The sequence below is a fragment of the Chlorocebus sabaeus genome, chromosome 20 (genome assembly GCF_047675955.1).
Source record: "Chlorocebus sabaeus isolate Y175 chromosome 20, mChlSab1.0.hap1, whole genome shotgun sequence".
Lineage (NCBI taxonomy): Eukaryota > Metazoa > Chordata > Mammalia > Primates > Cercopithecidae > Chlorocebus > Chlorocebus sabaeus.
In genome coordinates, this window is record NC_132923.1 from 98144868 (window position 1) to 98157175 (window position 12308).

General features: G+C 45.1%; 1 protein-coding gene and 1 long non-coding RNA gene across 2 annotated transcripts in view; one reads left to right on the forward strand and one right to left on the reverse strand.

Moving 5' to 3' along the window:
- Positions 1-211: 211 nt before the first annotated feature.
- LOC140709259 (uncharacterized) overlaps positions 212-12308 on the reverse strand; it is a 79205-nt gene continuing 67108 nt past the window's right edge. The window contains exon 3 of the long non-coding RNA XR_012089731.1: positions 212-1343. This is a non-coding gene — a long non-coding RNA (uncharacterized lncRNA). The remainder of the gene's footprint in view (positions 1344-12308) is intronic.
- Positions 9812-12308, forward strand: part of RHBDL2 (rhomboid like 2) — a 44492-nt gene continuing 41995 nt past the window's right edge. Inside the window, exon 1 of the mRNA XM_007979315.3 lies at positions 9812-9959. Within this exon, the coding sequence (XP_007977506.3) occupies positions 9845-9959 (115 nt within the window). The 5' untranslated portion in view covers positions 9812-9844. The remainder of the gene's footprint in view (positions 9960-12308) is intronic.

Genomic DNA, 12308 nt, shown 5'->3' on the forward strand with positions numbered 1-12308 from the left:
AGGCTGAAATGGGAGGATCACTTGAGCCTGAGACGTCAAGGCTGCCGTGAGCTGAGATCAGGCCACTGCACTCCAGCCCGGGTGACAGAGCAAGACTATCTCCTCTCAAGGAAAAGAAAAAAAGAAAGACCAAAAGGGCATCAGCATTCCCCAACTACCTCCCTAGACACTGGTCGTTGACTTCCTGTAGATCTCCTGCTCCGGGCTGCTGCATCCAGACTCCTTCCCTGATTCGTTAACTCACTCACTCATTCCTACATCATTCATTAAATCAAGTGCTCTGTTTATCCCCTGAGACTGCAAGGTTTCAAAAGGACAGAGATCATGGGCATGATCCTGTTCATTCAGTTTTATAATCCTGTTCGTTCAGCACCTCATTCATTCCTGATACAAAAATTGTCAATGAATTCTTTGTGAGTAAATAAATTTGACGAATGTTTACTGATGCGTTCCATGGACTAGGTAACAGGGAGTCAAAGATGAGTAACGCGGAAGTCCTGTCCTCAGAATGCTCACAGCCTTGTAGAGGAGACAGTTATTATACAAAGAAGACAATGATGCTCTAGACACAAGCAGAGGTTGCTGACAGAACTAAGAAGAGCATTTAATTCTACCATGCATCTGCAGTGCCTAACACAATGCTAAGCACATGTCAAATGCTCAATAATGCTTTGCAGAGGAGTTGTAAAGGACAGAGTCTTTTAGTTTTGTTTTTTTAATTAAAATTTTTTCTTTTCTTTTCTTTAACTTAATCCCAAATGTGATAGTAAGGAACAGAGTCTTAAAGGGGGTGTTAATACTTCCCTGAGGGGGCGGGGGGGGAAGATGTTCTAGCAGAGGGAGGAGCTCATGAAAAGACCTCGTGGAGAGTGGGAGCTGGAACTGCTAGGGGCTCAGTGTGGCTGGGGCATAGGGTGTATTTGGGGAAATGGAAAGAAATGAAGGTGGAAAAATAGGAAGGGTTCAGGTCATAAGGACTTTCTGTGCCTCGTTAAGGAATCTAGGCTTTAAACCAAGGACATTGGATACCCATTGAAAAGATTTTGGCCAGGTGTGGTGGCTCACGCCTCTAATCCCAGCACTTTGGGAGACTGAGGCAGGTGGATCACAAGGTCAGGAGTTCGAGACCAGTCTGGCCAATGTGGTGAAACCCAGTCTCTACTAAAAACAACAACAACAACAAAAAACCCCAAAAAATTAGCTGGGTGTGGTGGTGTGTGTCTGTAGTCTCAGTCACTTGGGAGGTTGAGGGAGGAGAATCGCTTGAACGCAGGAGGCAGAGGTTGCAGTGAGCCAAGATCACGCTACTGTACTCCAGCCTGGGCAACAGAGTGAGACACTGTCTGAAGAAAAAAAAAAAAAAAAAAAAAGATTTAGCAATGAGAGTGATACCACCTGATTTGCATTTCAGAAGTGAGGCTGATGTATGCGGGCCGAGGATATGATGACGCCAAGGTTTTCAGGCCTGATGGGTCCCCACCTATCTATGGAAATTAATCTTCCTTTTTAAGACTTCATTATGGTTTGTTCATGAAGGGTCTCTTGAGTTGGCCTGTTCCTGATGACTGGTACTTTGCCCTCAGCTCTATACCGGGTCACAGCAAATCTGTTCCTTCTAATAAAAGTCTTGAAATTTATGAATACTTTACTTTTGTATAATCTGGAATAAGTTCAAGAATATTACTTGCAGTACCTTGTGCTTTGCTACACCAGAGAGCTACAGATGGAGTTGTAGAAGGGTTTCCAGGAATTATATCTCACTCCAAATGTGTCCAAGGAGGGTGTGTCAAACTAGCCAGTGGTCCTGGAAATGGGGATGCAGGGGCACGGATAACATTAAAGGAATCCATTTCCAGATTCTTAACTTCTGCAGGGACTCTTGCCTAAAAGTCATCTGCTTGTCTGGATTCTTTTAAGTTCTCCTTTTCAACTCTGTTTTCATTGTTTCTCTTCTTTGGCTTTACAAGAAAGTTACACCTCTGTCCATCCCAAATTCATTGAACAAGGTCCATTGTTCAAAAGGACAGTTAGAGAATGCTCTGTTCCTGAGAGATGGCAAGTGAAGAGAGATCAGGCAGGAGAAACTAAAGGGTTCTGTGTTTCTACTACAGACTCGTAGTGTTTGTTTTATTTAAGAATATTTGGCTAGGCGCAGTGGCTCTTGCCTGTAATCCCAGCACTTTGGGAGGCCAAGGCAGGCTGATCACCTGTGGTCAGGAGTTCGAGACCAGCCTGACCAACATGGAGAAACCCCGTCTCTACTAAAAATACAAAACTAGATGGGTCTAGTGGTGGGCGCCTGTAATCCCAGCTACTCAGGAGGCTGAGGCAGGAGGATTGCTCAAACCCTGGAGGTGGGGGTTGCAGTGAGCCAAGATCACGCCATTGCACTCCAGTCTGGGTTACAAGAGCAAAACTTCGTCTCAAAAAAAAAAAAAAAGAAAAGAAAAGAATCCTTGTTGGCCGGGTGCGGTGGCTCACGTCTATAATTCCAGCACTTTGGGAGGCCGAGTTGGGTGGATGACTTGAGGTCAGGAGTTCAAGACCAGCCTGGCCAACATGGTGAAACCTCGTCTCTACTAAAAATACAAAAATTGCCAGGTGCAGTGGCTCATGCTTGTAATCCCAGCACTTTGGGATGCCAAGGTGGGTGGATCATGAGTCAGGAGCTCAAGACCAGCCTGGCCAACATGGTGAAACCCCATCTCTACTAAAAATACAAAAATTAGCTGGGTGTGGTGGTGGGTGCCTGTAATCCCAGCTATTTGGGAGGCTGAGGCAGGAGAATCGCTTGAACCCAGGAGGTGGAGGTGGCAGTGAGCTGAGATTGCGCCATTGCACTCCAGCCTGGGCAACAGAGCAAGACTGTGTCAAAAAAAAAAAAAAAAGAAAAAAAAGAAAAGAAAAGAAAAGAAAAGAAAAGAAAAAACCAATTACTTTGGCATCTTTGTTGAAAATCAATTGATCTATTAATCAATTTCGGCAATCTCTGTTCTGTTCTACTGATATATATGTCTATTCTTAGGCCAATACCATTGTTACTTTATAGTAAGTCTTGCCACCGGGTAGTATAAGTCTTCCAACTTGGTTCTTCTTTTTCAAAATTGTTTTTACTATTGAAGGTCTTTTGTATTTCCAAATACATTTTAGTATCAGCATGTCAATTTCTACAAAAAGCCTGCAGAGATTTTTATGAAAAGTGCATTGTATCAGCCTGGGTGGCAAGAGCAAAACTCCATCTCAAAAAAAAAAAAAAACAAAAAAAAACTAAAACCCCCAAAAAACAAAAATTAGCTGGGTGTCGTGATGGGTGCCTGTAGCTGAGGCAGGAGAATCGCTTGAACCTAGGAGGTGGACGTTGCAGTGAGCCGAGATCATGCCATTGCACTCCAGCCTGGGTGACAAGAGGAAAACTCCGTCTCAAAAAAAAAAAAAAAAAAAAAACCCCAAAAAACCAAACAAAAATTAGCTGGGCGTGGTGGCAGGTGCCTATAATCCCAGCTACTCAGGAGGCTGAGGCAGGAGAATCGCTTGACCCCAGGAGACGGAGGTTGTAGTGAGCCAAGGTCATGCTGCTGCACCCCAGCCTGGGCAACAGAGTGAGACTCCATCTCAAAAAACCCCCCAAAAAACCAACAAACCAAAAGAAATTCTTGTTTATTCAACCTGAGGAAGCTGATTAAGTAAAACCAGAAAATAAAAAATAAAAATAAATAAAAATACTTGTTTAGACTGGGCACAGTGGCTCATTCCTGCAATCCCAGCACTTAGGAAGGTCGAAGTGAGAGGATCACTTGAGCCCAGGAGTTTGAATCCAGCCTGAGTAATGTGACGAGACCTCGTCTCTATAAGATTTGCCGGGCATAGTGGCATGTGCCTGTGGTCCTAGCTATTTGGGAGGCTGAGGTGGGAGGATATCTTGAGCTCAAGAGGTCGAAGCTTCAGTGAGCTGGGTTTGCATCACTGCACTTCAGCCTGGGCGACAAAGCAAGACCCTGTCTCAAAACAAAACAAAACAAAACAAAACAAAACAAAACAAAACAAAACAAAACAAAACCCAAATAGGGCCAGGTGTGGTGGCTCATACTTGTAACCTCAATACTTTGGGAGACCGTGGCGGGCAGATCGCTTGAGCTCAGTTTGAGAGTTTGAGACCAGCATGGGCAACATGGCTAAACCCTATCTCTACCAAAAAATACAGAAGTTAGCCAGGTGTGGTGGTGCACACCTGCAGTCTCAGCTACTTGGGAGGCTAAAGTGGGAGGATCGCTTGAAACTGGGAGGCAGAGGTTATAGTGAGCTGAGATCATGCCACCGTGCTCCAGCCTGGGTAACAGAGTGAGACCCTGTCTCAAAACAAAACAAAATGAAAAATTTGCTCAATGCTAATTATGTGCCAGACACTGTTCTAAGGGTTTTACAGATAATAAACTAATTCAATACTCATACTGAATCTATAAAGTAGACATTTACCACCCTCCTTTTACAGATGATGCTCCCAAGGCACAAAGAGGTTTAATAAGTTGCCCAAGGTCACAGAGGTGTTAAGTGGTGAAATCAGAATTTGAATTCCAGACACCTTTGAATTCCTCTAGAATTTGTGCTTTTAGTCATTATGCTATATTAAACTTAAGTGCTTTAGCTCTTTATTTATGTATTATAAAATTAGAATTGAGACATGAGCCAGTTGTCATGGGGATGCAAATTAATGCATTTATGGAACCTTTTAAAAATAAAGGTAGATTTTCTTATGGACAGAAAATCTGTTTGATTTGGCTAATTGGTTTGACAGTGAGGACAGACTTTGCCAACTGGATTATGTGGTAGACATTTTCCATAAACTGAACAAGTAAAATCTGTAGCTCTAAGGTTTGGATGAAAATATATTTAAAACATGTCTCTAACAAAGAGTATGACAAAAGATTTGATCTTGGAGCCGATTTTAAGTTGTAAAAAATAATTGTAGTTATTAACCTTTAAAATGTATGAGGGAGAATAGAACTTCTTAAATTTTTTTTTTTTTTTTGAGACTGAGCCTAGCTCTGTCACCCAGGCTGGAGTGCAGTGGTGTGATCTCAGCTCACTGCAACCTCCGCCTCCTGGGTTCAAGTGATTCTCCTGCCTCAGCTTCCTGAGTAGCTGGGATTACAGGTGCCCACCACCACGCCTGGCTAATTTTTTTGTATTTTTAGTAGAGACGGGGTTTCACTATGTTGGCCAGGCTGGTCTTGAACTCCTGACCTCATGATCTTCCGGCCTTGTCCTCCCAAAGTGCTGGGATTACAAGTGTGAACCACCACGCCTGGCCATTTTATTTTTATTTATTTATTTATTTTTGAGACAGTCTTGCTCTGTCATCCAGGCTAGAGGGCAGTGGCACAATCTCTACTCACTGCAACCTCTGCCTCCTAAGTTCAAGTGATTCTCTTGCCTCAGCCTCCTGAGTAGCTGGGATTACAGGCACCCTCCATAATACCTGGCTAATTTTTTGCGTTTTTCATAGAGACGGGGTTTTGCCATATTGGCAGGCTGGTCTTGAACTCCTGGCCTCAAGTGATCCACCAGCCTCGGTTTCCCAAAGTGCTGGGATTATATGCATGAGCCACCACACCTGATGTTCTTAAAAATTTTATGGGGATTTATGAACAAAAGATTGTGAAGACTTGTGGGCCGAGCTCAGTGGCTCACTCCTGTAATCCCAGCACTGTGGGAGGCCAAAGGGGGTGGATCATTTGAGGTAAGGATTTTGAGACCAACCCGGCCTACAAATGAAAACCCGTCTCTACTAATAATACAAAAATCAGCCAGGCATAGTGATGGGCACTTGTAATCTCAGCTACTCGGGAGGCTAAGGCAGGAGAATCGCTTGAACACAGAAGGCGGAGGTTGCAGTGAGCCGAGATCGCACCACTGCACTCCAGCCTGGGCAACAGAGCAAGACTCCATCTCTTAAAAAAAAAAAAAAAATGTGAAGACCTGTGGTGTATAACACTGATAAACATTGCTGGCCATGTGTTTGCTGGCGGGGATGAGGTTTCTGGTTAGGTGAGGGGAAGTGGTTTATCCATAGGTAAGCAGGGGCAGAATTAGAGCAAGGACCAGGATTTTCTGACTCCTACAATGTCGGAGCTCTTTCCATGATTCTTCCCTTTTCCTTCCTTCTCCATTCGTGTGATTTTTAATTCAGCAAACACTTGCTGAGAAATATTTTCTGCTTTTGTGGAGCTCATATTCTAGCAGAAGGAGACAGACAATAAATAAACTAACTATTTTTAGATAATGGTAAGTGCTGGGAGCATAGAAGTGGGGAAATGTAGTAGAGTCTATAGGGGTGCGGGAAGGCAAGGGCAGGGGAGACTTCCTAGGGACGTGCTACGGGTTATGAAGGACCAAGACCAACCTTGTGTGTGTGCGTTGTAGGGAATGGGGAGGGCTAGGTAGAAGAAACAGCAAGTACAAAGACCTTGAGGCAGGAGAGGGTTTGGTGTGTTCCAGGAACAGAAAGACGCCGCTGTGGCTGCAGCACTGAGTCGTCGGGAGAAAGAAGTAGAAAGGGAATTCCACAAAGAAGGTAGGAGCTGGGTCATACAGGATCTTATCATTTGACGTCAGGATCCTATATTTATCCCAAAGACAATGGGAAACCATTGAAGGATTTTTAAGCTGAGAGTTGATACACTCTGATTCACGGTTTTGTTTTGTTTCATGTCGGAGGGAGGCAGGAGTGGAAACAGAGTGAAGACTAATTTGGGAGGGCATTTCGGGTCAGATATCAGTCATCTACTCAATGGAAGAATACAAAGATGAACAATGTGAATGGAAAGAAAGGCAGAATGGTATGAGATGTCATTCTGTTTTCTGGTTCTGATGAGGCATGCTGGTAGCTATTACTGTGTAACAGATCACCCCAAAATTTAGTGACTCAAAACAAGAATGGGTGTGGTGGCTCACGCCTGTAATTCCAGCACTTTGGGAGGCCAAGGGGGGTGGATCGCCTGAGCTCAGGAGTTCAAGACCAGCTTGGGCAACATGGTGAAACCCCGTCTCTACAAAAAATACAAAAATTAGTCAGGCATGGTGGTGCTCACCTGTAGTCCCAGCTACTCAGGAGGCTGAGGCACAAGAGTCCCTTGAACCAGGGAAGTGGAGCTTACAGTGAGCTGTGTTTCTGCTACTGCACTCCATCCTGGGAGACAGAGTCAGACCTCGTCTCAAAACAAACAAATAACAGAAAAACCAAGACTCATTTTATTTTGTCATAATTCTGTAAGTCAGGGGTTTGGGCAGGGTTCAGCTGAGCAGTTCTTCTCCATGTAGTCATAGCTAGGGTCATTCATAGCTGTATTCAACTGGTGGATGAGCTGGGCTGGTAGGTCAAGGAGGTTCCATTAATAGGTCTGGCACCTTGATGCTTTTCTTTATTTTCACATGACTTTTTCTTTTTTTTAAATCAGGCAACTTCCTGAGCCGGAGTAGGCTCAGAGAGACTCCTACCTTCGTGCTCTTCTACATGGCCTCTCTCTCCATGTGGGCACCTTGGGCTTCCTCATAGTATGGTGGCCTCCAGATAGTCAACCTTCTTATATGGTGTTAGGCTTCAAAGCGGAAGCATTCCCAAAGGAGCAAAAGTGGAGACTGCATAGCTGTTAAGGCCTGGCACTGCAAAGTACCCAGCACAGCTTCTGCCACGTAATGTTGGTCAAAACCAGTCACAGGGCTGGCCCAGACTTAAGGAGAGGAGAAACAAACCCAAACCGTATCTCTTGGTGAGAGGAATGGAAAATTATAGGCTCCATCTTTAGTCTACCATACTTGGCTTCTGGGAACTGAATAGCCCTAACCATGCTGATGGCGCTGACCCACTTTTAAATCTAAACCACAGTATACTATGTTGGAACAATTTGTAGGTCTTTATTGCCCACTGAATAGAGAGGGCCTGGAGAACAGGAGGTGGTTTTTCTTTCCATTTTTTTTTTCCCCATGTGTTTTCAGAACGTAACACATACAAGGCATTCAGGGAATGCTACCATTGGATGCACACATCACATAAGTATTCACTGGTTGTCGAAACATGGTGTATATAAGAATCCCTGGGAGCTGTTAAAAATGCATGCAGATTTCTGAACAAGACCTGAGCCCAGGCCCACTGAAACCAAATCTCTAGGGCAGAAGTTTTCAGTCTTGGCTGCACATGAAAAGATACGAGTGCCAGGCCTTCACCCCAGAGACCCAGTTTCTGTCGATCTGGGGTGACTCAAACACATTTAAGTCTCCTCAGATGATTCTGATGTGAGGCCAGGGTGAAGAACCAGTGCCCTAGGATTAAAACCAGCCGTCTCTGCTAACCTCCCCAGATGATTCTGATGCAGGTGGTCCATGACAGGGTGACCAACACCCTTGGCTTGCTCCGATTTTAGCACTAAAAGTCACACATCCCGAGAAACTCCTAGTCCTGTGCAAGCCAGATGGTTGGTCATTATCAATGGACCACTATTGAAAAAAAATTCTAGATGAGGCAGTGAAAGCCTTTTTTGAAAAATGCCCACAAATATCTATTGAAAGCCATGATTTTGTCTCCTTACTTAAGGGCCTGAGCCAACTGTCCTTGAATTAAGGGGTAAGTGCCTCAGGGTCACTGTTTTCCTTCAGCCTTGTGCTGTGGTGTGCTAGGTCTGTTAACTCATGTAAATAATGTGTCTGTCTTTGAGAATTCTTTCAGACTATATCCCTTAGTGCACACACCACAGCTTTGAAAGCCCAATCACAACCAACAAAGATGATGTGTTTAGGATAATACAAGATACAGGATGAAATTCCTATGTCTTCTACACCAGTGTGTATTATTATCACCATCACAAATATTTATAACAGGGTACACAAATATATGTAATATGTTACATAGCTGTGGGGCGGCCCAGACTCTGGTCTGAGATTCCTGGGTTTGTGCTCCAGCTTTGCTGTCACTAGGTATGTAATCATGGATGCCTCTTTTTTGCCCTAGTTGTTCACCTACAAAATGGGAATAATAAAGATGTCTTCTTCACGGAGCAGATGGGAGGATCCAGAAAATAATATAAGTGAAAGTGGTTCTGTAGAGTGAGAAGGCTGAAGTATTATGATGGTCTTTGAATGGGAGGGACTTGAAGAAATGATTCCGTGAGAGGCCCTGCACGTGACTGGGGTTCTCTCTGGTCCCCCTACCCTGAACCATAGCCCACCTGTGAAGTTTCGAGGAAGAAGCTTTTGACACGGAGTGGACCATGGAGAGAGCTCAGGAAGCAGAGTTTTCTACCTTAGTTACCCTTACTGCGGAGGTCAAGTGTGCTTTGCTTCAGGAAAAAGCAAAGCTTTTGGAAATGGGCGTTTGTGAAGGCATTTTTTGTTTTTAAATCTTTTGCCTATTTACTCCAAGTGTATCCTCAGAAATGTAGCCAAAAGAAAACAACCACAACCACAAACCTGTAATATTGAAAAGCCAGTTCTTAATTTCTGTAGCTAAAAAAGCATGCTTTCAGACTGTAACCGCAGAGAGATTGCTGCAGGCCTCTGGCATAATGACGGTTTGCAGTGTGATGAAGGAGGCTGCTAAGCTCTGTGGCCCAGAGGCCCAATCCTGGCCTCTTCAATTACCCAGGTGCCTAGCAACACCACCAAAAGTCTCCATGCCAGGCCCAGCTGGGCAGCAATTGGCTACACCCAGCACAGCCCACTGCCCAGCCTCCTGAGCTTCCCAGCCACATCAAGGCTGGTCTCAGCCCAGGCAGGGGCCCGCCTGGTACCAATGAATGGGTGGGGCCAGCTGTTTAGAAGAAACAATTCAGATATTTAAAAGCTCCCTGTTTGAATGCAGCTAGGCAAGCGGCTCAAGCTCACAACTAAAAGTGTCTGCCATGGAAAAGGAGTTGTTGTAAGGGTGCTGGCCTTGCCAGGGCCCTTCTGGGTGAGGCGAAGAAGGGAAGGTGAGCCTGATTTAGTCTTCCGGCTTCTCAAAGAGGCAAATCCTTTTCCCGTCTTGGACGCTTGTGTCCACCTAGAGTCCTCGTGGTAGCAGTGGGGATGGTGGGAATTCCCAGCCCCATCTTCCCCCAGGGGTCATGACCTGCCATGTCCTCTACAGCTTCCGTTCGGGAATTCCCAGGGACTAGTCTGGGACTGTCTAGGCAGCTGGTGGAAAAAGAGGGAGATAAGAGTACAGGAAAGGATGGGATGACAATAACCAAAAAGAAGACTCACACTTCTTTTGTTTAATTTTTTTTTTTTTTAATTTTTATGTATTTAGTTTTTGGAGACAGGGTTTTGCTCTGTCACCCAGGCTAGAGTGCAAGTGGCACCATTGTAGCTCGCTGCAATCTTGAACTCCCTGTTTCAAGCGATCCTCCTGCCTCAGCCTCCCGAGTACCTGGAAGTGCAGCTGTGCACACCACTGCCCCTGGCAAACTTTAATTTTTAAATTTCTTTTTGTAGGGAAAGGCTTTCACTGTGTTGGCCAGGCTTGTCTCAAACTCCTGGCCTCAAGCAATCCTCCCGCCTCTGTCTCTCAAAGTACTAGGATTACAGGCATGAGCCACCAGGCCTGGCCCATTCTTTCTTACTTAATTTTTTTTTTTTTTTTTTTTTTTTTTTTTTATGTGGCCAGGGCGGTGGCTCATGCCTGTAATCCCAGCACGCTGGGAGACCGAGGTGGGCGGATCACCTGAGGTTGGGAGTTCGAGATCAGCCTGACCAACATGGAGAAACCCCGTCTCTGCTTAAATACAAAATTAGCCAGGTGTGGTGGCACATGCCTGTAATCCCAGCTACTCAGGAGGGTGAGGCAGGAGAATCTCTTGAACTTGGGAGGCGGAGGTTTCGGTGAGTCGATATTATGCCATCGCACTCCAGCTTGGGCAACAAGAGCAAAACTCTGTCTCAAAAAACAAAAACAAAAACAAAAACAAAGACTGGGCGCTGTGGCTCATGCCTGTAATTCCAGCACTTTGGGAGGCCAAGGGGGGCGGATCATGAAGTCAGGAGATCGAGACCATCCTGGCTAACATGGTGAAACCCTGTCTCTACTAAAAATACAAAACAATTAGCCGGGCGTGGTGGCGGGCGTCTGTAGTCCCAGCTACTCGGGAGGCTGAGGCAGGAGAATGGCGTGAACCTGGGAGGCGGAGTTTGCAGTGAGCCGAGATCGCGCCACTGCACTCCAGCCTGGGTGACAGAGCGAGACTCTGTCTCAAAAAAAAGAAAAAAAACCAATTTTACATTTTAAAATCTTAAATTTATTGATTTATTTTTGAGACAGGATCTTGCTCTGTTGCCAAGGCTGGAGTAAATTTTTATTTTTAACTCTAATCTCATGACAAATAAAGAAGTACCTTTCTATAACACTTGCTGCGTAGAAATCACAGGGGCTGTGGAACATGCGGGGGCTTTGGAGTCAGGCGCCCGGACTCTTGTCCCAGCCTTCCCCTCATTAGCTGTGAGACCTTGAGCAAATTACTTTGGGAACCTGGGTTTCTTTATCCTTAAAATGGGAATGTTATTACCCTGCCTTACAAAGTGGTAAAAATTAATGAAAAGAATGCTCATAAAGTGTTTGGCCTGGAAGTTGGCACACAGTAAGTGTTTATTATTCTAGTAGCTCTTTATTATCTTATTTGATTTTTACCACAATTTTGTAAGATACTCAGGGCAGAGGTGAGCTCTGTTTTACAGCTGAGGAAACTGAGGCCCAGTGAAAAACTAAATGTGGATGCCAGGAGTAGAATTCAGGTCTTTAGAGTGTCAAACACAAGGCAGGGTATTCTTCAAAGGCAGATGGCAAGCCCTTTTTTTGGTAGCCATTATGACATGGCGGCTTCACAGCGATGGTGCCCTGTGATGGTAGAATGATAATGGAAGGGGCCGTGCAGAGGAAAAGGTTGGTAGGAGGCTCTTTTCTTTCTTTCTTTTCTTTTCTTTTTTTTTTTTGAGACGGAGTCTCGCTCTGTCACCCAGGCTGGAGTACAGTGGCGCGATCTGGGCTCACCGCAAGCTCCGCCTCCCAGGTTCACGCCATTTTCCTGCCTCAGACTCCCGAGTAGCTGGGACTACAGGCGCCCGCCCTCCCACCACTCTCAGCTAATTTTTTGTATTTTTAGTAGAGACAGGGTTTCAACATGTTGGTGAGGCTGGTCTCGATCTCCTGACCTCGTGATCCACCTGCCTTGGTCTCCCAAAGTGCTGGGATTACAGGCGTGAGCCACCACGCCTGGCCTGGTAGAAGGCTCTTTTTAACATAAAGTCACACAAAGACTTAGTCAATGTGTGGTTGGAATTCCTCC